This window comes from Momordica charantia, assembly GCF_013281855.1.
Source record: "Momordica charantia cultivar OHB3-1 chromosome 6 unlocalized genomic scaffold, Mcharantia_2.0 BLBB01000006.1, whole genome shotgun sequence".
NCBI lineage: Eukaryota > Viridiplantae > Streptophyta > Magnoliopsida > Cucurbitales > Cucurbitaceae > Momordica > Momordica charantia.
This window is the reverse complement of record NW_028275164.1, coordinates 688,721-712,994: the sequence shown is the minus strand read 5'-3', so window position 1 is coordinate 712,994 and position 24,274 is coordinate 688,721. Positions and strand designations below refer to the sequence as shown.

At 34.9% G+C, this 24,274-nt stretch overlaps 4 protein-coding genes across 6 annotated transcripts; 1 reads left to right on the top strand and 3 right to left on the bottom strand.

Moving 5' to 3' along the window:
- Positions 1–8,185: 8,185 nt before the first annotated feature.
- LOC111007379 (P-loop containing nucleoside triphosphate hydrolases superfamily protein) lies at positions 8,186–12,878 on the bottom strand. Of its 2 annotated transcripts, none has more exons than XM_022279729.2 (10): positions 12,620–12,875; positions 11,939–12,498; positions 11,667–11,846; positions 11,405–11,566; positions 11,170–11,324; positions 10,464–10,556; positions 10,284–10,369; positions 9,951–10,177; positions 8,831–9,058; positions 8,186–8,734 (listed from the first exon to the last, which is right to left on the bottom strand). In XM_022279729.2, exons 1-10 carry the CDS (start codon positions 12,673–12,675, stop codon positions 8,625–8,627), a joined length of 1,857 nt encoding a protein of 618 aa, XP_022135421.1. In that variant the 5' UTR covers positions 12,676–12,875; the 3' UTR covers positions 8,186–8,624. The 2 variants fall into 2 exon arrangements, 1 of the variants encoding a protein (XP_022135421.1); XR_015791795.1 differs by lacking the exon at positions 8,186–8,734 and adding an exon at positions 9,207–9,287 and having other exon boundaries at positions 8,919–9,058; positions 9,767–10,177; positions 12,620–12,878.
- Positions 12,879–13,119: 241 nt separating this feature from the next.
- On the bottom strand, positions 13,120–14,620 carry LOC111007380 (U-box domain-containing protein 33). Its single transcript, XM_022279730.2, has 4 exons — positions 14,338–14,620; positions 13,837–13,955; positions 13,618–13,736; positions 13,120–13,533 (listed from the first exon to the last, which is right to left on the bottom strand). Exons 1-4 carry the CDS (start codon positions 14,603–14,605, stop codon positions 13,317–13,319), a joined length of 723 nt encoding a protein of 240 aa, XP_022135422.1. The 5' UTR covers positions 14,606–14,620; the 3' UTR covers positions 13,120–13,316.
- A 2,322-nt stretch (positions 14,621–16,942) lies between these two features.
- Positions 16,943–20,012, top strand: FRO8 (ferric reduction oxidase 8). 2 transcript variants are annotated; one of them, XM_088125855.1, is made up of 8 exons: positions 16,943–17,194; positions 17,286–17,397; positions 17,497–17,688; positions 17,785–18,022; positions 18,114–18,441; positions 18,529–18,787; positions 18,891–19,573; positions 19,655–20,012. In XM_088125855.1, exons 1-8 carry the CDS (start codon positions 17,023–17,025, stop codon positions 19,834–19,836), a joined length of 2,166 nt encoding a protein of 721 aa, XP_087981981.1. In that variant the 5' UTR covers positions 16,943–17,022; the 3' UTR covers positions 19,837–20,012. The 2 variants fall into 2 exon arrangements, with proteins under 2 accessions (XP_087981981.1, XP_022135163.1); XM_022279471.2 differs by having other exon boundaries at positions 16,944–17,194; positions 17,301–17,397.
- On the bottom strand, positions 19,961–22,345 carry LOC148210534 (Concanavalin A-like lectin protein kinase family protein). The gene has a single exon (XM_088125856.1). The coding sequence runs from the start codon at positions 22,085–22,087 to the stop codon at positions 20,129–20,131; it is 1,959 nt and encodes a 652-aa protein (XP_087981982.1). The 5' UTR covers positions 22,088–22,345; the 3' UTR covers positions 19,961–20,128.
- Positions 22,346–24,274: the final 1,929 nt, after the last annotated feature.

The window sequence follows — 24,274 nt, the reverse complement described above, 5'->3', positions numbered from 1 at the left end:
AAATATAAATAGTTATCAAAATACGTAAGCTTCCTAACAAAATTGAAAAAAAATGAGAAACAAGCTCTCAAACAAATCTTTTTGGTTCTTCTTGTTTTAAAATATTTATATTTGTCTCTGTATTGGAAACGTATGTATTGGTTTATACTTAAATACAATTTTATACATAAAATAAAAACACTTTTAATACAAATTTATTGATGTATTTCAATAATTTTATTGAGTGAAATATCGTGTTAAAATTGTGATAAAAAAATGAAAATTGAAAACAAATAGACAAAAAAATAGTTGATTTCTAACAATAGAGAAAGAGGCCACAACAGACTTTTCAAAATAGTAAGAACTAAAATGGACAAAAACTAAAATTACATAACCAAAATTAATGTTTTGGGAGTAACTAAAATGAATCAAAACTAAAATTACATGCGAAAAATAGAATTTGAAAATAATAATAGTAACAAGAAAATTTTGCAAAAAAAAAAAACAAACAAAAAAAAGACCATCTATCAATTATTTGAATCGCTAGAATCACACTTAAAATTTTCAATTTACTTGATCATACCCTAAACTTATAAAATCGTTGTTGAATTAAACCTATAAATATTGAAAATTACACAAATCACACCTCATCTTTTCCTCTTTTTTTTTTCTCTTTTTTTGATGAAAAAATCACACCTCATCACCAAGGTTTCTTACTACCAAATCTTCTAATTATAAGATAAACATGATAAACTTTAATTATGTTAAATGGTATGCCAAATTGCCAATACCAAACTAGTTCAGAAAAACTAACATGGCTTAAATGCTTATTAATTTACTTATTCAATCTTATTAAAGATCCAAACTAAAAATTATATACTCTTAATTTCAAAAAAATTAAAAAATAGTATACTCTCTAGTCTCTAGTAGATTATTTAATTTGATTAGGCATTAGTCAATTTTATCATTTCCTCGTAATTCACCTCATTTGGACTTTCCGTATTTCGAACTGAGTAATTATTAAAGTCTGAGATTTATTTTAATTAATAAATAAATAAAACAACATCAAGTATTCCCCACTAATTATTTTTCCTTGATAAATTATTCTTGATTCATGTAATTAATGGGTGGAATTTATAATATACAAATGGTTATTAACATATTCCTCTCACACGCGTTGTGGAATTTTAATAAAACTCACTAAACAAATTCTATATTATCCAAACTATTATAACAATAATAATGATAATATATGAAAAATTTGCAAAAATTACTACTTAACTATAGAAATAGTTACAATCGCATTCTCAAACTCTTAATTTATCAATTCCTCCTCTAAACTTATAAAATCATTGAACTTTTAAGTATTAAAAAATAAATCAATCACGTCTGAACTCGAAATATTCTTACAATCAAACTCTCAACTCGAATTATAAGATCGTTATACTCAAACTCAAAACTTTAAAGATATATACATCAATTACTGTTGAGTAGCTTAAAACTGTGTTTAATTTAAACATTACGGATGATAATAAAGTTTTTTGTAAAATCATAATTTATTATAAAACCATTTTACAGTTGAATTTAAAATGTGTAATGGGAAATTTTTGTGAATTACAATAATTATTAGTTTAAAATTAAACATGGGACCCATCACCATCACAAATATTAGGAAGGTATAGATTTTTAATCAATATTGTTTATTTATTTATTTGTTTTACAAAAGATTATGATCTTTTATATATATATATATATATATATATATATATATATATATTTCAACTCGTTGATCATTCAAAACTCTATTATTTAATCTATAATTAAAAAAAACTCTATTATTTGAGTGTTTTAGAACATCTTAAAATTTGCAATAATTTTTTATTTCTCTTTTTTAAAAATCTATAATCATTCCATCCATCCACAAATTGTCTATTAGACAACTTTTTATATAATGAGTAAAATTATTTAAAAAATCAATAATAGTCAAATATTATTTTCAATAAATAACGATTAAACTCATATGGATCTAAAAACAACTAAACATATATGAAATATTCAGGATTTAATATTGTACTATCTATTAAAAAAATTTGAACGATAGATAGAGATAGGTGCACATCTTTAATACTGTTAATTAGGAAATAATCCTCGAGTAAATATTGATATGTTTTTTTTAAGATGAGTAATTATTCATCACTCAGTCCTTTAAAATAAAAATGTTTTATTATATTTATATTATATCATTGCTTTTTTTATATAGAGAATATTAATCCCTCTTTTTTTTTTTGAGATATAATATCGAGAATATAATGTTTTTATTGGACAACGTTCGTGCCGTGAAGCAAAAAAACATTATTTGTTTGCAAATCTAACACGTTACGCAAAAATGACTAAAATTATATTAAAAAAATAACTAAGATAGTATGGCAATACTTACTATTTTGAGATTATATTTCCATTATTTAGACTTATTATAAAAGAACCCCAACTTAACGATTATGTCAAAAGAAAAAAACAACGATTGTGGTTTAAATTACTTGCGAAAATTAAAAAGTTAAGGGAGAATTTATAATTACAAAATATTAGAGGTGAAATTGATGAATTTGATGTTTTTTAACGATTAAGTTTAAGTTTTATAGGGACAGAATAAAAATGAATATTAAATATTAAATACCTTTTGGGAAAAAAATAAATCAACGGTTAAGGTACCTATGTCCTATTAGAAGGTCGTGAATTTGAATATCCACCACGTACTAAAAAATAAATAATATTAAAATAAAATTATAAATAACTTTAAAATTTAAATTTACATTCAATCAATCAAATCAATTGAGTAAATTTTATTTCATAATCCAATTGATTAATCTGGACTTAAATACTATTTTGAGTTTCATCTTTTTGTTTCTAGTTTTGTTAATTTTTATTCATTTACCTTTTAGTTTTAAATCTGGTTTATTTTAATCTCAAAATTTTGAAATGTCAATTTTAATTTTGTATTTTAAAAAGGAAGAGACTAGTTTTAGTCAATATTTTACAAAATTCTAACATAAATTTTACACGACTATAATCTTTTAATATATATCGATTTGGTCTTATCCTTTGTAGAGATCCTAAAACAGAGCAAACTCAAATCCGAATCAGAGAGAATAGTTAATTGTAATCCAGTGGGCAGCTGCAACATCATGGCTAATAAAGTTTATTATTATTATTTATTTATTCTGAAATCGATTAATAAGGTTATTATATTCTTTAATACAGCTATGATTTTTAGTTAATAATACATTCTCATGCTCTATGATTGACGACCTTTTTTTGGAACTCAGTTGCTTGCTGACGTGTCACAAGTACACTCCCAAAATATCTGTCTGGCACCCACTACTCATTTCCACGCTGTTTTATTTATTTATTTATTTATTATTTTTTTTGTATGGTCTCCTTTTAGATTTTAATTTTATCTTTAATGTATCAAATGCTTTAAATTAATTTCCAAGTAATAGGCATTTGAGGAGATATATATATATATAAAATTTTTTGATGAGAAGGCCCGAGGGTATCTTATCATATTCAATTAAAAAGTCGGGAGCAAATTGAAAATTTTAATTAATTAGTATTGAGGGAGATATTTAATTTTATTCAATTTTAATGGGTTTACTGGATTAGGGTTTACTTGAAAACTTTTAATATCCTGGTAATAGAATCGAACTTTTAAAAAAATTATGGTGGAAAAAGTTTGATAATACACGAGTTTTTGAAAATAAAAAGTTTTAATACTATAAGATTTATACGTGAAAATCACCTTTTTTTCTGGCTGAAGAGATTGTTTACTCACTTGATTGAATGCTTGAATCGCTCTCCTCCTTATTGAAATTAAAATAAAAAAAAATCTTCACCTCTTTGATCCCCAAATTTAAAAACTAGAAAAAACTATTTTTTTGTTATTTTTATTTTAGTTAAGATTTATGTTTCTAGTTAAATTATGTTTATGTTAGCTAAACAAATTTCAATAATTAATAAATTTAATTTTAACATGTATATAAAATAACCCATCGGTGGAATATTATAATAAGTATATTTTCATAATGAGGTACAGTCAGTACCAATTATCTGAGCAAGACTAAGTAGATAAAATAGATATTATCATATTATCTTTTTTTAGTTCAATATAATATCATATTATCAAAAGTATATTCTCGTAATGGGATATAATCTAGGCCAATTATTCTTATAATTAGGAAGATAAAATACATATTACCATCTTAGAAATTGATAGTTTGATCTTAGTAAAAAAAGAAAAAATATATATTATTAATATTTTAGATAAATAATTTATTTTTTACCATATTAATATATTCATACATATATATAAAAAATTGCATTAGGAGTCCAATAGATCTCCAACTTGTACTAAAAAAAATAATAATAATAAATAAATTAATAGATTTCCACTGTGATGGGGCCTCCCTTATTAAATTACACAGCTGACTCATCCCCACCACCCACCTACCTTGATCACCACAAGGGTAATATAATAATTTTACTTTTTAAAATTATTTTGTTGACTCTTATATAGTGTGTATTCAGCTATTTTTAATTAATTTATTTCACTAAACATAGACAACCAACAATCAAACCTTTTGTTTGTTTCTGCATACTCTGTACTTTTAAAACTGTTTTTAATTATTAAAAAAAAAAAAAAAAAAAACTGTTAGAAAGTTACTTTCCTACCGCATATTATATAATTCATAGGTTGGGAGTCGTATTATTTAGTTCATAAGTAAGTTTGTATTAACACGTATCATGCAAATATGCGATTGCCCATACACCAGGGAGTCTTTTAATTGATGGCTAAAAATTGACGGATTATTATGTCAACTTTAATATAGACTTAACGTTTTATATAATTTTGTCAAAAATAATTTAATTTGGACGTTGAGGTAAAAATTGAAAATTTATTGACATTTCCTTTTTGCACAAACTAAACAAAATTATATAAATTCAAGCTTTTAAGAATAGGCTTCACATGAACTTAAAGACAACGCCTAAATATTTGCCAATAAGATTTACTTCAATATTAGATTGAAGAAATCGTCTGACACCTTTAATTTCAATTAAGAAAATGACATAATATTGTTGGAAGCTTAAAGTTAAAGATGATGTCACCGTTAAATTTAAAAGCTAAATTTAATCAATAACATACCTATCACTCCCACTCATAGAATAAAATTATTGAAGAACAAAAGTGAAAATTAAAGTTGGGATATATGATATACTTTTGTTTTGAGGTAGGTGGATATTTCCCCATGTAATAATAATAACAAATAAAGGTTGAAAAGTAGTGTGTCATTTCAAGGACAATAAGCAAAGAAGCACAATAATAATTACATAAATTAAATTGATAATGGATTTGAATTAGATGGCCTCCAAATGGGATTTTTTTTTTTTTTTTTTTTTTATAAATAAATAGAGCACGAAGCTCCACAGTGGTGGGGATTGGGGAATTCAGTAGCTTTTAATTTTCTTATGATTTTAAATCTTGAGATCTTATTATATTACTAAAATTATGGAAATCTAAGTGCTGCTGATAATAATTATTTGTTTTATTTGCATTTATTGTTGCTATTTTATAGCCACCAAGCCCACTTAATCAAGTTTTAAACTTTTTTTTTAAGAGAAAATTAAGGATCCGTTTGATAACGTTCCTGTTTAATGAATTGTATGACCCAACATAATCAAACAATTTTTTTATTTATGTCTTGGAACAAATGGAAAATAAGAACAAAAAGAGAAGAAACTTATTTTTGATTGTTTCCAAAATTTCTATATAATTTTGAGAATATTTCCAAAAGATAGAAACAAGAAGCATAGTTAGTTACAAAATGCTTAGATTTTTTAATAAAATTGAAAACGAGAAACAAGAAACATGAATATTGCCAAACGAATTCTAAAAAATATCGATTCCAAGTTCCCTTGGAAGGGGAAAGCTACAAAGGCTTTGAGGCACACCACAATGGACACCTTCCTGTATCAAATCTGCCAGCTTGCTTCCATCTCTTCATATTTTAAGCTTTTAAATTTAATAATGTTGTTATGAATGAGAGTAGAAAATATATGGGAGAATATCATGAATTTTGAATGGTAAAGATTTGAAATATATTATTGTCACAATGTTGTTGTTTGTCAAGATGACTTTGACGATCAAGTCGAAGGATATGATGATAACTAAACTTAAAATTCAATAAAAAAATGACATAAATTGACCAGAAAAGAGTGTACATATGTCTTTTATAAACACGAGTACATTAATAAAAATAAAAATGGTTAAGTAGTTCAATCAATACAGCTTTTTGAGATTGAAAGTTGATATGTTGAGTATTTCAATCAAATTAATGGATAGAAAACATTTTGATATAAAGACAAATGGGAATTCTCAAATCATTTAATGATGGCAATTGGGATGATATGTACATAGCAACCTCCCTTTTGGGAGTTTGTGTGGGAAGTTGAGTGTAAAAAAAGGACAACCCTAAAAATAGACTTAATTTCAAGGGGCCATAGATTTGAGGTCTGATATTTTTGGAAGGAAAAATAATGGCAAAGGCATAATTAGAAAATAAAGAAAGAAAAAAGACAAATCAAAAGCAATATTTTTTCTCCCTTTTTTCCTCAATTTTATGTAATATCAATAAAATATCGACGTATACTTTTGAAATAAATATAAAAATAAAAAATTTACCATATATATTTAAATTAATAAATAAGCATTTAACTTTTTAAAATAATCTAAAAATGTTTAGTAGGATAATATGTCCATATTAGTGATATTTTATTAATATATATATATATGTATTTTATATTTTATCGATTGTTTTGAAAATCATTGACATAATATCTACGTATCAACGAAAATTTAATACTTAATAATATCTTTTATTAAGTACTACAAGCATGATTCGAACTCATCCCTCTGGATCAACGATAGAAACTAATTACCGCTTTATTAGAACATGTGCGACAAATGTGATTTTCGGACAGTGAAAATTTTGACATATAGTTTTTATTATAAATGCCAAGGTCCTCAATTATTGAGTGGGCCTTGTAGGGTACTGTCCGTGTCCTAAAAGGTGTGATGTTCTGTCCCTTTCTAAGACAAATAGCTGTTCTTTTCATAATTTTATTTATATATATTTTTGTAAAAAGTAGAAGTGTTTGGATCAGACACGTAATCCTGTCTATTTTATTATAACAAATTTAATTTAAATAACCAAAAAAATATAAACAAGTTATCTTTAATTACAATTAGTTTTTGGGAAAATATTTGAAATTGAACACAGTTTTGCATATTTCTCCTAAGAGAGAAAATATGCTCACTATTATTTAGATTGAATAGCTTAGACCTCTAATGTATTATATGTTTTTTAAATTAATAAAAAAGGACTTAAAATGTAGCATGTTTTACCAAAAGCCCCAAAATTGTAATTAAAATGGAACACGTAACAAATTAGTAATTAAAAATGGAAGTGGATTTTAGGCGAAAAAAATTAAAGTAAACCAAAAGATGTTGCTTTTAATTGTGGAGTTTATGTGAAGACGATTGCCAACTCTGACGCACTGTACAGTGCATGTCTGTCCAAAACGCACCGCTTCAATAACCATCCAAAACACCAAAACAAACCAGTTGTAAGAACACTAAATCTAACTTCAAAAAAATATATATAAATAAATAAATCTGAATCTAAATTAACTGTATCCAATTTCCTAATAATTAATTACTTTTTTTAAAGTTCAAATTGATTAATTAATTCCTACATTTTCCCCTAATAATAGTATTTTGAATGACATCCATGTGTTCGTTTCCCGTGTTCATTTTAATTCATTTATTTTTGTTCATTTTAGTTTATTTGCTTCAAAAAATGACCATTTTAATCTCTATTTTCAAAATTTTAACTCTTTAATATAAAGTAATGGTTACATACCGTACTTACAAAAAAGAGAGATTACATTTCTATTGAAATTGTAATAGAAAAATGAAACTAATAATAATATTAAAAAATCAAAATAGTCACTTATTAAAAATACACTACCAAAGTAGACATTTGATAGTATAAGTACCAAACATGAACCAAAACTACTCAAATAGTATTTTAACCTAAAAAAAATCACTTCATCATACACAACTTTTCAAATTTTCTATAGTATAATTAAAGAATAAATATGAAGATGACTAAATCACCAATAACCATTATAGAAGTTCACGATTTCACCTCCATTCCCACAATTGTTGTTGAAAGAAAAAGTCAAGAATAAGTCGATGAATAAACAGGAAATTTGTTGCTTCTTTCTAGAAGTGGGAAGTTGAATGGCTATCCCCGCCCCTCAATAAAAGAAAATTTTGGATGATGAAATCCGTTCTCAACCAGCAGCATTAGTCAAATCAAACGCTGCGGTAAGCCGCCAATGAAAATCACATCACGAATTAAATTCAAATCCGCAATTCCTTTCTTTCCCTTCCCTAACCCTACAACTAGAACAATGTCTACCAGAATTCTGGTTTTATGTACAATGTACATACATATCCATTTCATACCACACATACTTGATTCTTAATCTGGGAAGAACTCGTCTATATCAGGTAATCAAAAGATTGTCTAGCGAGGCCTTGTTGCGCCAATAGGAATGGCATTTGATCCCGAAACCAGTGTTCGATTACCATACCCTCCTCTGTATCCTTGTTGAGGGCGGAATTTAGCCCCGGGACCTACACCAAAAAACAACAATTTACACATTTCAATAATTCATTGTGACTTCAGATAGAAATACCACCCCCAACCGAGAGGATTAGGAGAGAAGTTACCTCCAAAGCCACTAGCCGAGGCTAGCGCCGACAATGCAGGGGTGACAACCTGCCCTGCTTCTCTCAGTATCTTCATAAGTTCCCGGGCGTGTTTCGCATTTGCGTGAGTGAAAAATGTGAATGCTGTTCCCTTTGCACCAGCACGACCGGTTCGGCCTATTCTGTGGACGTAGTCCTCGAGGCTTGATGGGAAGTCATAGTTGATCACACATTTGATGTCTTTCACATCTACAACAGACAGTCAGAGTTAGATCAAATTAGAGAACATTGCAACATGTGGAGAGCATGGACAAAACTGCAATAAACCTTATCCCTGCATGCCTAAGATCTGGTGACCAAAAGTAAGATAACACATTCATCACATAAATGTGCCCACCTTAACTTTGCAGGGATAAGTAGCAGCTGTCACCACGACGACTTCCATACCAACAATGCAATAATGAATGAGTCAACCAGGCTGCAAAAACAACCAGCTCCATAATTGTGGATGGGCACGGAATAAGGATACAATACTTGGATAACTAGTTGAGCAAAAAATACTATTTCAGGCATCTTAAGGACGTGATCTTTCCGTAAACTCATCAAAGCCAGCCTTCTGATCCATCCTCTGCTGACCTAATGATGCATAAGATTTACAATTCTTGTGTCTAGAAACAGAAAAAAAAATCCTCCCAGTTAACTCGGACAAAATCATTCAGCATCCTCAGAATAAGCACATCATCTTCATGTCCATATGAGATTCATGCTATGATTTATAATGTACTAGCAACCGGTACAAAACCGAGGTGGCTCTGTTTCCTTTCAATCAAACTTTCTTCCTTCACCATACCCCCACCACCCCAAAGGTTGCAAAAATGGAAGCCTAAAAGAAGTAGAATGTAAACTAAATCTAGAGCACATTGTTTGGAAAGGGGCAAAGAAGCAGAAAGGCCATACAGTATTGTACAGGAGACAAAACTGAGGAGTCTCAAAATCATCATTCACAGCACAATAGAACCCTCCTTTGCACCCAAGCCACAAATTATATTCAGGAACTGGAAAGCAGCTGGCCGACTCATTAAGAATTTGAAAGTGAACACCTAAATTAAAACCTAAAACACCCGACATGTAGTAATCCTACCAAGACCTCTGGCAGCCACATCAGTGGCTGTCATTATTGGGTTTCTTCCACTTTTAAATTCAGTCAAAACCAAGTCCCTTTCGGCCTGCTTTTTATCGCCATGAATGGATAGAGCTGGCCATCCATCCATTCTCAATTGCCTCGTTACTTTATCACATCCTTTTTTTGTCTCCACAAATATCAGAATACGACTCCCATCCATCACTTCCACGAGCAATTTAATTAACCTGCATGAGAAAATGTGCTAATTTCAAAAATAGGAAGAGGATCTCTCTCTTTATCTGTGTCTGTGTGTCCACGTGTTTTATAGAATATCACAAAATTTAAAAAAACCTTCTATATTTCTCAGCTTCTGTCACAACTTCAACGACTTGGTTTATAGACTGGTTAGCTTTAAGATCTGGTGAACCAATAATCACCTAATATATCACAATATTTAATTGTCAATACCTGTTTCTAAAACAAGGCGTATGGAAGCAGTGTTAATTCACAAAAAGGAATTTCTAACATAACCTTATAGGCATTCCTTAAAAATTGTCTCGCTAATTTCTCAACCTCCCTTGGCCATGTGGCACTCCAGTATAAGGTCTGCCTATCAGGTCGGATCTGTAAAGAGAAAAAGCTGTTAGATAGAGAACTGAGTACTAAATAATAATAAATATATTCTTTTTAAAGAGCTCTTAAAGAATAATGCTATTCAATTTAACATTCAGAACGATTTGAGGACTGAGTCTTACTACTTTATAATACATAGAATATTTTCAACAAGCACTATCAAAATTGTAAAGTTCCTTAAATGCTCCAATTAGAGAAAACTGAAAACGCTTTCAAGCAGTTAAACTGCAAACGTTCCAAAGATCACTTACAAGTTACATGCATATATGTAGCTCAGTTAAACCAGAAAAGGTGATTTATTTCATATGAGACTGATAACCACAAAAAAACATTTATTTTTTTAATGACTTGGAGTTGGAGGCTCTCCCATACCCTGGGTACCCACACACCCCAAGGCTTGAACTCGAAAAACATCAAGAGTTATTTCTATTAAGCTCATCCGAGGGTTTGAGAACTTGAAACCTAGCAAGAGACCCAAGCCCTAGCCAACGGGGCCGCCCCTTTTAGGACAAGAAACCACTAATTGTTAATTTCAAATTAAAATCTCCACATGCAATTCCACGATCAATGTCTACAGAAAGGACTTGGGGGTGGAATATCATACTTGGCTCAGAATTGTCCTTATCTGAGGCTCAAATCCCATGTCCAGCATTCTATCAGCTTCATCCAAAACAAGGTAAGTCACTCTCCGCAGGTTGGTGTGGCCAGCTTCCAGCATATCTATCAGTCGCCCCGGTGTAGCAATAACGATCTCAACACCTGAGAGACACAATCAGCATTACTGTAAATAGCCAACCAACGAGCAGTCAAAAACAGTAAGCTGAACACAATTCAATTACCAGTTTTCAGATCACGAATTTGAGGCCCCTTTGGAGCCCCACCATAAATGCAAGTACTTCTAATGTTAGCACGTGAAGCAAATTTAGTAGCCTCTTGTTGAATTTGAACGGCTAATTCTCTAGTGGGAGCTAACACCAATACTATGGGGCCTTCACCATGCGCTGGATGAAAGTTGATGAAGAACAAATTAGCACAACGTTAAAGGTCGAGAGAGAAGTGGCAACAAAAAGAAATTATAGCTGGAAATTTGTAAACACTGACCTAAACGAGGCTGGGCACTAATGTGTATTAAAGCTGGGAGTAAATAGGCCAGAGTCTTTCCAGAACCAGTCTCGGCAATGCCAATCAAATCTCTTCCTTTCATGGCCATTGGCCATCCTTGAGCCTGAATGGGAGTAGGCTCGACAAATCCCAATTTCGCAATCACATCAAGGCAGTAAGCTAACAAACGAGATAAAAGACAATCAACAAGTTTCTTGAATAATGGAAAAAAACGAATACAATCCCATTCAATTCATGGAAGAATAAAATACCAGGGAAATTCGCCTCTTGGAAACTCCGGATTGGTTTCGGTACATCGTATCCTTCCACCGTAATGTCACGCCTCTCTCGGTAAATCTTAACTTCGGACTCCGTCATAGCACGCACCGAAGGGCACTCGGTATAGAAATTTTTCTCAAACGGAACCAAATTGCCAAAATTCTGATTCGGAAGAACTATGCTACCTAATTCCCCTCTCGAAGAACCACCACGTCCAGCCCCTCTTCCGCCACCACGGCCCTCAAATCCCGTTCCTCCACCCCGTCCACCTCCAAACCCAATATTCCCACCAGTTCTATTGCCACCCCTCCCCGAATCAAACATTCTCCTACTCTCCAAAGCGCCGCCGCCACGGCCGATATTAAACGGTCCTGCAGGAGGCTGAAACCGTGGGAAGCCATTGAGACCTCCAGCACTAGGTAAACCTCCACCAACACCTCCCCCACCTCTTTCCCGGCCATAGTAGGAAACTGGAGGAGGCGGATACCCTTTATACAAGGGTTCGCGCCCTGCTAATAGCGACGGCGCCGGAGGCTGTGGACATATTAGGTCACTGCGGAAGAAAGATCAAAAGTCGCCCACGAGGGAGCAAAGAGAGAGAGAGAGAGAGAGAGAGAGAAATCAGAACCACCATAAAGAAATCAAGGAAAAGAAAGAGATAATACCAACACTACCTTCGGCGCTCACGGTAGGAATTGGGATCAGCGTATCTGTGGTCATAAGGATTCATCGCTCTGTTATACAGCTGAGAATACGGGCTAGGGTTTCGGAAGTAGAAGAAACGTAGTAATCTACTTTAATGGTGGAATTGAAAACGGAAGTTATCTGGTCGGCCGTAGCGCGCAGAATTCTTACTACTCCGGTTCGGAGATTTCAAGATCCACAGGTGAAAAGAAGAAGAAGGGGCCGACACCATGTTTTGGAGCGAATAAAGTACAGAAATTTGTGCGATCGGTGCCGATGATGACGACGGGCCATGAGGTCCATTGCGAATGGGCCGAGAGCCAAAATTCGAGCCCACTAGCCCATTTGTTCAATCTAGAGAGATTGAGAACGACAATCGAAAACGAGATTACAAATGCGAATCGGAAGTATTTAATGCGGATACGACACGTCGGTATGAACCCCATTGAACTTTCGGTACTAAAAAACAGAATAAATGGTGACCCGACAATTTCTATGCATAATTCATTTCATTTCGATTGCTGCTTCCGCTAAATACAAGCTAGCTGATCTGGGATTATCTGTAGCGTTTGATCAGATTTTCAATCGTTGATTCAAACAAGAAAAAGTAAGTAAATTTGTAAAAATGGTGATCTTCTCTCTTTGGTTTGCTCCTGTTATTGTTGTTCATTGCATAAACAGAACACATCAATCGCTGCCCGACCTGCTCGACAAGCAAACCCACTCGAACAAGTTCTTGCCGGAGCGCCGGCGACGGCATTCGGAAGCTTGAGATGAAGGAAGCAACCCCATTTCCTGCTGACGATCATCCACTTTTCTGCCCTCGTAAACAATGGTAACCTCACAGAAATCTGGTGCATTCTTCTTCACAAATTCTCCTTTTGCCATTCTTTTCCCCAGTAGCCTAAGAAATGAGATGAATCAGATGGGAAATCGAAAAGGCTGTTTCTTGTTTATGGAAACCCCCAAAACTGAAAAAGTTCCAAACCTGGTGGAAAGTGGCTTTTTGGTTCCTATGACCAGATTGGTGATGTTGAGAACAGGAATGAGTTGAAGGATTGCTTTTGCTGTCGTGTTGCTCTCCAGAAGCAATGTGTCAACTGTCACCTGAGACGTTGGAACAGAGTTTAAAGTTCAGACAAGTTATTAATTTTTTTTTTCAGACAGGCTTGAGATTTGTCTTGACAAAGTGGGAGCAAAAAAACACCTTGGCATCAGTACATAAGCGGATGTATTTCTGCAAGAGATTTCTTCTTCTGTTGTTTTCTTCATTGATATACACTCTCAATTGTTCTTGGCTCAGTTGGCTCCTCGCTAATCTTCCAACTGAAAGCATATGGTTTTACACTTTACAGGTAAAAATGTATTTCAAGCCAATGAACTTGCCAAAACAAAACATGGTTGCATCACAAGAGAGAGGGTCATTATAAAATTCAGCAGATTGTGGTTAGTTTTCTTCTCATCATCTACAAAGAATTTATCTTGATTATATATGGTTGGGTTTGACTGTTTTGGATGGAAGATAGATAGTCAAAAGAGGCAGAAACAACAAAACTTAGACACTACCCCATGACCCATGTGCATCAAACATCCATTACAGCCAGAATATGCAAGAAAAACAGCCTAGTAAAGTTGTTGACTGATCTGTGCTTTTGATCTAAAAGATGGAAAAAGAAAAAATAGGAAAAGAAGAAGAAATCTTGGTTACCTGGTGTAGGGATGTAGGTGAGAGGAGGGAAAACATGGACAAGAAAGACACAACAACCAGGTGAGACAGCATGATCAAGGGCCCATTTGAGGACATCTATATCATCTTTACCAACGGCGACATAGACGTCGTTTGCACCACTATCTCTGCTACTGATAATAGTCTTGCTTTCCTCTCCAATCTCGACGATTTCCGGGGACATGATCCTTGCACTGTAGCATTGCAGTTGCAATCCTTCGGCTGGTCTACCGTGAAACTCTTCTTCCATTTTTAGGCCTCTCTCTCTCTTTCACTCTCCATATACACAAAGAACAATGAGAATTGATATGAGAATGAAAATGACAGGAATGTGTTTTAGTGGGTTGGAAGTTTACCGAGGAAAAGACATTCTTGCTCTCATAACCACAAAGGAAAAAGAGAGAAAGAGAGGATAGATTCTTTTGTATCATGGGCCTGCAGCCACATTGTTCTGTCAACATTTGCTTCTTTCCTTTCTTTTCTTTTCTTGTGTGTCTTTGGTTTGGTCAAAAGGAATAGGTGAAAAAACCAAAGGAATTCTTTCGATTTCCCTCTCCCAATGTGTAAAAAGTTTGACCAGTGTCTGAAGATGATGCGATCCTTATTGCCCCAAGCTTTAACCACATGAATAAATAAGTCTTTGGTTGAAAAGATTGACAAACTTCTTTCAATTTTATCTTTGTGTCTCCTCAACACTTTATTCATGCTTTGGACATTACGAAATCAACTTGATATCTAGCTTTTAGTTACATTGTCTAAAAGACAACAGAAACAATTTTTAGAACTTATTCGCCCGTTTTACTCGACTCCTTTTAAAAATGATGACATGAACGTTTAACTCCTTAAAAGTTAGAGGATTGAATTTCTCGACTCTTTATCGAAATTAAAAAAAAAAAACATAAAGCTTTTAGACGTAAGGGAGCAAATACACTCATTTCTCAAGTACCAAAGAAAAAGTAGCAACATTTTAAAAAGTGGGTCCTTGTTAAAACAGCCCAAAAGGCTAGGTTTTAGAGTTAATATTTAACATTTATATCCTTTTCATGGGGACCAATATAGATTACGATAAAGGGGTGGCACATGCAGCCACTAAAGATTCTTCCAAAAGTTGCAAAGTCTTTTCCAACTTTACTTCATAATTCTTTAAAATTCCAAGATAAGCCTCATCGAAGTCGAAGAACACATAGAGTATGACTTTGGTAGGTGTTGACCTTTCCGATCAGAGTGTGGATTAGATATATCAAACTGATTAGTCAGAACAAAAATCAATAGGCTGTAACCAAATCTATACAAATCCAGTTTGGTCAACCTCAGAAGAAAGTTGAGAGAGCCCAGATTTGTAATATGTTGACTGACAAATTAAACTGCGTCCTGAATGTGTAGGAAAACAATACGACAGATGTGGGAACGTTACAGAGTGAATCTCTTTGATCAATGAAATCGAAAAGAAGTGGCTTGCTTTGATAATGGTCTGTAGGACCATTATATATAGTAATGGAAGATTCAATAATTACAATTTAGCTATTTTGTTAATGCTTGCTTACCTTATATTGTACACCTCTGTTTGTTGACGACCACCATAGATTCTGTTTCATGTTTTCCTCGTAAGCCTAAACTATGCATTTACTTGCAGGAGAGGATGCATTTTCTAACAGCTCAGAACAAGGAAGGAAGAATTTTCAGAATGGAAAGATTATGCATATGAAAACTTCGTCTCTCTATGAAAATTTTCTGTATTGTGTTCCATGTAGAATTACAACTGGTCCTCGGAGTTGTGTTGCAGAAAAAGAGGGGCTTTTCTGGTTTTCATCTCTTGTTATACATCACTTAGAAGTGTTTGTTAGTTTATTTCAGTTTATTTGTAACGAGCTAGTTGTGAAGAGACTTTTCTGTTTGCTTCTCTTTCCTTTTTCTCTCTGGCTTTTCTGCAAGTTGCAGAGTAGAATCTTGGGTGCAAGATTGGTGGTTTGTGGAATCAATCCATGAAGTCTCACGTAGGCCACAAGAAGTGCTGTTTGACAAACACGACCACCCCTTCAATTCAAAAAGTTGAAGATGAAGCAAAATGGGGCAAAGATAATGATCAATCCAATCGAGGAACAGATTGTGATAAGGAAAAGGAAAGAAAGAAGATAGCGTCATCTGCCCACCTTGAAAGGACACCATTCTCATTTCTCCATTTTCCCATTATGTAAAGGCATTCATATTCATAACAGCTGATATACATGGAATTTGAGGCATGTAATTTTTCATTCTAGGTAAAGATCATTTTGCAAAATGATGACAAGATTGAAGAAACTATGATATGCAGTTATACTATTCCTATTGTACAAACCCAACATAAAAATTTGTACTTTCCATCTCCATTGTGTGAATTCGATCCATTCTGATTGGGCAAATCTTTAGACTTTTCAAGCCATTGTGTTAATTTTCTAAAATGTCTGTTATAACTTTTATTCTCCCCACTTACAGTGTCCCACCACGTAGCTCTATTCGTGTGGAAAGAGACAAAGTGGTGGGGGCTTTATTTCAACACTTCCAATTCAGTGGAATCAATCAATTTCGAAACATTCTTGTTGTTTTCGCTCGAAAATGTATAAATTGTGAGACCATAAACTCACACCCTCATACAGCCAGAAAGCAAATAAACCACAATTAATTGCAAATATGTACAGAAATCACAAGGTAAGAGCCCTCCTTCTTACTGCTATCGAAGTTTTGATGATTCTATTATGTGCTGCTTGGGTTTCTCTTTGGCTCTTAAAACCCACCGATCTCTGGACAAGAAAATGGCGTCTCGCTGAAAACAGTGCCCGAGCCACTGTATTTGGATACTATGGTACAGAATCGACATGTTGTTCAGATTCATCTTTCTTGCATTTGCAGATGCATGCATTTACTGATTATTATTATTATACAAGTGAAGTTAGTTTCATACTTTTCAGGTCTCAATTTCGTTGTGTACACTTTTCCTGTTATTGCTCTTGTTATAATTGGGCTGGTTTACTTGAATTTCAAACCCTCCAAGCCACGAACTTTCAGGCAAGTTCATCTGGGTCGCAGTCCATTTGAACAATGAAATTTCTATACGCTTATAAACTTGGCCTCTTGATCCTCGTATTAAATCTTTTTGCATTACAGGCGATCAAAGTTCTCAACTTTTTCCAATGCCCTCTCGAACCCACTTGTTGTGAACAGTTATCTTGGTGTTTTATCTGGAACTGAGATTCTTGGTGTAGCTTTTTTTCTCCTCTTCCTGGTTTGGACATTCTATGCTCGAATTTCTAAAGATTTCAGAAAGTTGATGCCCGCCGAATCACTCAACTTGCAGATGTGAGTGCTTTTGAAGAACAACTAAGAATGCCCTTTCTTTGTTTTCTGATCTGGGGTTGAATTATTATCAATTTTGATGATTCAGCTGATTTTCAGATGGGAACTGAAGTATCTAAGAGTAGCCACCAGGTTCGGTCTGCTGGCAGAGGCCTGTTTGGGGCTGCTTCTTCTGCCTATTTTGAGAGGATTGGCTCCATTTCGGCTGATTGGCATTCAGTTTGAAGCTTCAGTGAAGTATCACATCTGGCTTGGCACTGCAATGGTGTTATTTGCCACCTTTCATGGCGCAAGTACCTTGTTCATTTGGGGGCTCAGCAACCAGATTCAAGATCAGGTAACTCTTCTTCTTTGCCTCTCTGTTGCTAATTATGTACTCCATTGACAATGTCAATCATTCCATTGGATTACTGTTGTGTTGAAACTAGATGTGGAAATGGCAGAACACCGGCCGGATTTACATCGCCGGAGAGATTACTTTGATTACAGGACTGGTGATTTGGATCACTTCCCTCCCTCAGATAAGGAGGAGAAAGTTTGAGATCTTCTACTACACTCACCATTTGTACATTGTCTTTTTTGTGTTCTTCTTGTTTCATGCTGGAGATCGACACTTCTACATGGTATTTCCCGGATTGTTTCTCTTCGGCATCGATAAGGTGCTCCGAATTATTCAATCTAGGACCGAAACTTGTGTTGTATCCGCTCAAATCCTCCCCTGCAAAGCTGTGGAGCTAACTCTGCCAAAAGATCAAAGTACTTCTTCAACTCATCCCTTTTTTTCAACTTATGGAACAAAAGATGGTAGTTCTCAGAAAAAGCCTACTTTCTTTGCAATTGCAGGGCTGAAGTATAAGCCAACTAGTGTTGTGTATGTGAAGATACCAAGGATTTCCAGATTTCAGTGGCATGCTTTCAGTTTGATTTCCAGCTCGAGCGTCAATGATGACACAATGTCGATTGTTGTTAAATGCGATAAGTCGTGGACGAGATCTTTGTATGACATGATAAGTGCTGAACGGGAGGGAGAGTCTAATCAGTTGAAGTGCATTTCCATTGCAGTTGAAGGCCCTTATGGACCTGCCTCCATGGACTTCCTAAGGTCTACTTACGAAAACATGTTTCGGTTCGAATGTACTTGATTGATGTTTTCGATACGCATTCGAAATTGTGCATAATCCAAACACAAAATTGATCTCTTGCAGGTATGATCACTTGCTCCTTATTGCAGGAGGAATTGGAGTAACCCCTCTTTTGAGCATTTTACAGGAGATCACTTCTATGCAAAAGAGCAGTAACTTCAAATGCCCTGCAAGAATACAACTTATTCATGTCATGAAAAAGTCCCACGACGTTTCACTACTCACCTCGATCTTACCTTTACTATTGAACCATTTGGATGCGAAAATGTATTTGCAGCTCAAAGTATTTGTGACACAAGAAGAGGAATCTAGCACAACTGTATCAGAACTGCTAAACAAGTTCTCTCAAGTGCAGACCATACAATCAAGCACGAAATGTTCGAGCCATGCAGCACAAGGGCTTGAAAGCTTGGGCGGGATGGCCACAATTACTGGATTGACATCTATCATGTTCTTCGTCGCTCTAGTCTTCTTCAACCACATCGTCATTCCCACCGAGAAGGCTTCCAAAAAGACGAAAGATCGAACTCCATCTTGGATCTCAGATCTACTCCTGATGTCTTCTTTCGCTTTAGCTATCTTATGTGGGGCGGTCGTGGGGATCATTTTAAGATGGAGAAGACTGAAGAAAGAAACTGTAGCAGTCATCCAAAGCCAAAACCAAAATGCAGTTCCAAGTTCAGAAGCAAGAGCGAGTATACAGGAAGAACATGAAATACAGTTTGGAGGAAGGCCCAACTTCAAAGGTATGGTATCTCTTGTACAAACTCATTATAATTTTGATATTCAAAGCAAGATATGGTTGTAACTCGTCGAGGATTGAACAGATATATTCTCCGACATCCAAAATGATGCGGGTGGGTCAGAAATCGGCGTGATCAGCTGCGGACCGGAGACGATGAACATGTCTGTAGCATCAGCATGCAAGGAAATGTGTGAATGTTTAAGGAGAGGCTCAAAGAAGAAGAAACAGAAATTCAATTTCCACTCCCTCAACTTCACACTCTGATGTTGCTGCTAAGCTAACAACAAGACCAACAAGCAGCCAAAGCAGGAGACATTTCATGGAAAAATAAATTATTCTCTTCACTATCAATGTTAAAACTTTTCTATTTATAGAAAACATAGAGATGTTAATCCAAAATTTACTCCATTTTAATACTGCAAGCTTCTTCCTTTTGCCAACTTTGCTTACAACCCAGACATGAGACATGTATTAAGTTATTAAAAATGAAGAACTCCCAAAAAAATCGTTTGAAATTTTGATTTTACAGATGATTTTAAAACTTTGTGCATCATTATCACAAGTCGGCGTCTCCGCCGTCAACCGCGCCGCCTGCCAATCCCGACAACATTTCCGAGGACTCGGCCGCCGGCTGTTCTCCAATCAGAACCGCCACCACCTCCTTCATCGTCGGCCGGCGATCGGGACACGGATGACAACAAGCCAAACCAAGCTTCAAAGCCATCTCCATCTCCTCCACTTCATACTCCCCTCGAATCCGCGAGTCCGCCGCCTCAATCAGCCGGCCGGCGGCGTAAAGATCTCTCACCCAGTCAATAAGCACCGTCTCTTCTTCGTCCACCGCCAACTCAATCGGCCGCCGCCCGCACGCCACTTCAAGAACCACCACCCCATAACTATACACATCGCTGGCGGCCGTCGGAGTAGCCACCGTCGCGATCTCCGGCGCCAAATAACCCAAAGTCCCGACGACCCGAGTGGTGTTCGGAGTCTCGCCGTGCTGGTACAATTTCGCGAGCCCAAAATCGCCGACTCTTCCCCTCATATCGGAATCCAACAACACATTGCTCGATTTTATGTCTCTGTGAATCACCACCTGGTCCCAGCCGTGGTGGAGATAGTTGAGTCCCTCTGCAACGTCGGCGAGGACACGGCGGCGCTGTTTCCAGTCGAGTACCGTGGTGGGTCGGTCGAAAATCCAGCGATTCAGGCTTCCATTCGGCATGTAATCGTAGACGAGCATTAATTCGTTGCCTTTCCGGCACCAGCCTCGCATTTGAACTAGATTTTTGTGCTGAAGTCTGCCCATACTTGAGATTTCCGCCATGAATTCTTTTAGCCCCTGTTTTGAATCGTGATTTACGCACTTGACGGCGATTTCCGTGTCGTTTGGTAGAGTTCCTTTGAAGACTCGCCCGAATCCGCCGGAGCCGAGGAGATTCTTGTCGGAGAAGCCATCGGTGGCCCGGCTGAGCTCCTCGTTGGAGAATCTGTGAGGCCAATACTCGAGTTCCCAATCCTCAATTTCATTGTCCTCTTGTTTTGCTCTGTTTTTTCGCCAATACCAAAAACCCCCAATTCCAGAAACTATGATCACGAACAACACACAACCAACAACAATCCCTGAAACAGTTCCCGGCGATAATGAAGACGACGATTGCCTCGTAAACACCGGGAAATTGGTGGTGTTGATATCTCTGGCAATTCCGGTGTCGCTAAAACTCCAAGCCAGAATCCTCTGCGCCTCGACCCAGTTTGTCTTCGATGCGGAAAACCCCACAAACATTTCAGTCGATACATAATTCGCCATTACGGGATCCCTAAAACTCAGCGTGGGTCTCGATGGACGAGAAATCCCAATTGGGGCAATTGTGACATTGATTTCGAAATTAGAGCCATCGAATTCGATCCAAGCGCGAAGGTTTTGGCCATTTCTCATCTGAATCGAAACGAATTCTCCGGTGGAGTCGAAATACCCAGCGCTGTGTATTTTGCTGGAGAACACACTGTTCAAATCGATCCCGATGTGGCTGTCGTCGGGGTCATTGAGTTCTGGGTTCCGGCCGGTGTCGAATTCGACGGCGACAAGCGGAGCAACGGAATGGGTGGTGGAATTGGTGAAGAGGCCGAAGTACTGGCTGGCTATAGCTCCGGGAGGAGAAGTGGAATTGGAAAGCACAAAGGCCATGCCGAACCCCGGACTCGTAGCGATCTCCAGCAAGATTGAGAACACAAAAGAAGTTGAAAATGAAGAAATCGCAGTGGAATTCGAAGTGGGTTTCATCCGCAGCTTTGTGTGATAGAAAGCTCGCCCCACCGAGAAAGGATTGGAGTCGTTGTTGAGGCGAATGACGGGGGAATCGAATCTTGCGTCGCTGATGAGGATGATTTCTGTGCCATTGGAAGGGTTGGGGAAGGAATTGAAGAGGAAATCAACGGCAGAACCCGGAAAGAAGAAGAAGAAGAAGAGACAGAGGTGAAGTAAGAGTAACAGAGGTCGCCGCCGTAGTGCCATTGCTGCAGCCGTCGCCGGCGGTGTGAATTCTTAGTAGATGCAGCGATTCATGGAATTAGGTTGGTCAAGATTAGATGTGGACTAAATGTTCGAGTTGGAAGTGGGAATTCATGGATTGGATCGCCGCCGCCGGTTCTTAGCCGCTACCAATTTGTTCGTCCTGTGCCTGTGTCTTTGTCGGATTGTATTTGACATTTTATTTTTTCTGCGTAGAAAAATCATAAATAGGTGGTTGAACTGGTTACCATTAAATTTGTCGTATAAAAAAAATTTACATCTTGTTTTTATATCACTAATATACTTTTCTTTTTTTTTTTACATAATTGATAAAAGTATATCCCTAATAAATTAAATATAGTCGATTTAAATATAGTCGATTTAAACATGATTAACCTAGTTAAAACTTACGTTATTGATCAAGAGGTCAAAAGTTCGAATTTCTATCTTTGTATCTTCATTTCATCCCGTCGATTTTTTAGTTTCTACTTCTATTTAAATGGTAGAGTATCTCGTCGTTTACTTACATAGAGTATATAACTAATATATTATTTTTGTAGAGCCGACAAAGTACGTCACTAATATATTTAATGTGAAGTATATTAAGATTTTTTTTGAAGAATATATTATCATGCGATAAATTTGCAATTATTTATGGTAAAATTACTATTTTTGCAGGTTCATTTGTCCGAGATCCACATATCTTTCGGAACAGGGCGTCGTCGTACAAACCAACAACTATTATTGCAAAATTTCAGAATATTGTCTTATTTTATTTATAAAGTATTCAATTCGTTTGGCTTTTCAGAGTAACATTAGTTATATATGTTAATTATCGTTGACTTAGGCTCGCTTTGACCTATTAGTCATAATTCTTAAACAAATATGATTAGGTAATTATTTAGATTATTCTAGAAAAAGAAAACATATCATTAAAGGCAACTAGTCTAATACTTGAAAATAGTTTCAAACCCATCTTAATTAACTAATTAATTTTCAAGACCACAATTTTCTTATTTATTTATTTATTTTTAAGTCCTTTACAAGATTTCATATATAATAAACATTACATATTTGTTGGCGAGGAGGAGCTTCAATTTGATTATGGTTTTGTACACAATACATACTTTTCAATTCATTACTTTAATTTATCAATAGTTATCAACTATGATGTAATGGGATATTTTTTATTTCAGCATCATTGGTTCTTCTCATAATGTGGTATTTTTTATTCTATGCTCTGATATTTTAGGTGTTAAGAAAATTTATTATTGACCATATTATAAACAACTGACTGCTATACTTATTTAATATTTATATATATATATATATATAAAAGTTGTTTTGGGCTTTATATGCCTGATTCGCATCGATGCGTGAAGCCCAATGGATTAGGGCTCTGGTCGGTTATTTCGGCCTCGAATTGCCATATGGGAGTTGAACTCGGAAGTTTTTCATTTTTATTATTTTAATTTATTTTTCTGGCTCTTTCCATTAATGTATATTAGTCATACAATACCTAAATTAATAACAATATTTATATTAAGTATATCAATAATATTATCTATGAATGATATAAAAATTATATACAATATTATACGAGAAAAAAGATTGTCATAATATGTTTTTAAATTATTTTCTATGGTCAATTTACATATATGATAGCCAATTTTCTATTCATTATATTATATGAAATATATATTTTGTTTTACAACATAACTTAAGGTTTTTTTTATTGGAGATAAATATTTTAATTAATTGAGTTATATTTATATTGACTTACCTAGTTGAAATATAGTTTGCATTATTTTACCAATCTCAATTAAGTACCATAATACTAATTTTAACAATAAGTATAAATTAAAATAATGTAAAATAAAATAATATAGTAGAAACATGACCATTTTAAGTCGTGGTCAAAATTGAAGCTTGCCAAATATTGGGTCAATTGTCAAACGTTGCTGGCTAAATTTCTACTGGTTCCTGTTATTTTATTTTTCTGATTCCATAAACTAAATTCAAAATTATAAAGAGAAAAGTCGTATGCATTTTCTATTTTTCCGTTGATTTTGTCTCTTCCCCAAATTCAAAATCTCTAATCCTTTCAACGTTCAACACCCGTGGCCGAGAGCGACCAATGAAAACGATGCCCCCTTCTCGACTCATTTTAATTTATCCCATAACAAAAAA

What these genes read in the sequence shown, in the direction of transcription:
- LOC111007379 (XM_022279729.2), bottom strand. Translation starts at nt 12,675, where the DNA reads ATGAATCCTTATGACCACAGATACGCTGATCCCAATTCCTACCGTGAG. An exon ending in TCCTACCGTGAGCGCCGAAG is followed by an intron (nt 12,499 to 12,619) that starts GTAGTGTTGGTA and finishes TTTCTTCCGCAG; the next exon opens with TGACCTAATATGTCCACAGC. An exon ending in TTTTAAGGAATGCCTATAAG is followed by an intron (nt 10,370 to 10,463) that starts GTTATGTTAGAA and finishes GTGATATATTAG; the next exon opens with GTGATTATTGGTTCACCAGA.
- LOC111007380 (XM_022279730.2), bottom strand. Translation starts at nt 14,605, where the DNA reads ATGGAAGAAGAGTTTCACGGTAGACCAGCCGAAGGATTGCAACTGCAA. An exon ending in GCTTATGTACTGATGCCAAG is followed by an intron (nt 13,737 to 13,836) that starts GTGTTTTTTTGC and finishes CCAACGTCTCAG; the next exon opens with GTGACAGTTGACACATTGCT. An exon ending in AAAAAGCCACTTTCCACCAG is followed by an intron (nt 13,534 to 13,617) that starts GTTTGGAACTTT and finishes CTCATTTCTTAG; the next exon opens with GCTACTGGGGAAAAGAATGG.
- FRO8 (XM_088125855.1), top strand. Translation starts at nt 17,023, where the DNA reads ATGTACAGAAATCACAAGGTAAGAGCCCTCCTTCTTACTGCTATCGAA. An exon ending in TCCAAGCCACGAACTTTCAG is followed by an intron (nt 17,398 to 17,496) that starts GCAAGTTCATCT and finishes TTTGCATTACAG; the next exon opens with GCGATCAAAGTTCTCAACTT. An exon ending in GAATCACTCAACTTGCAGAT is followed by an intron (nt 17,689 to 17,784) that starts GTGAGTGCTTTT and finishes GCTGATTTTCAG; the next exon opens with ATGGGAACTGAAGTATCTAA.
- LOC148210534 (XM_088125856.1), bottom strand. Translation starts at nt 22,087, where the DNA reads ATGGCACTACGGCGGCGACCTCTGTTACTCTTACTTCACCTCTGTCTC.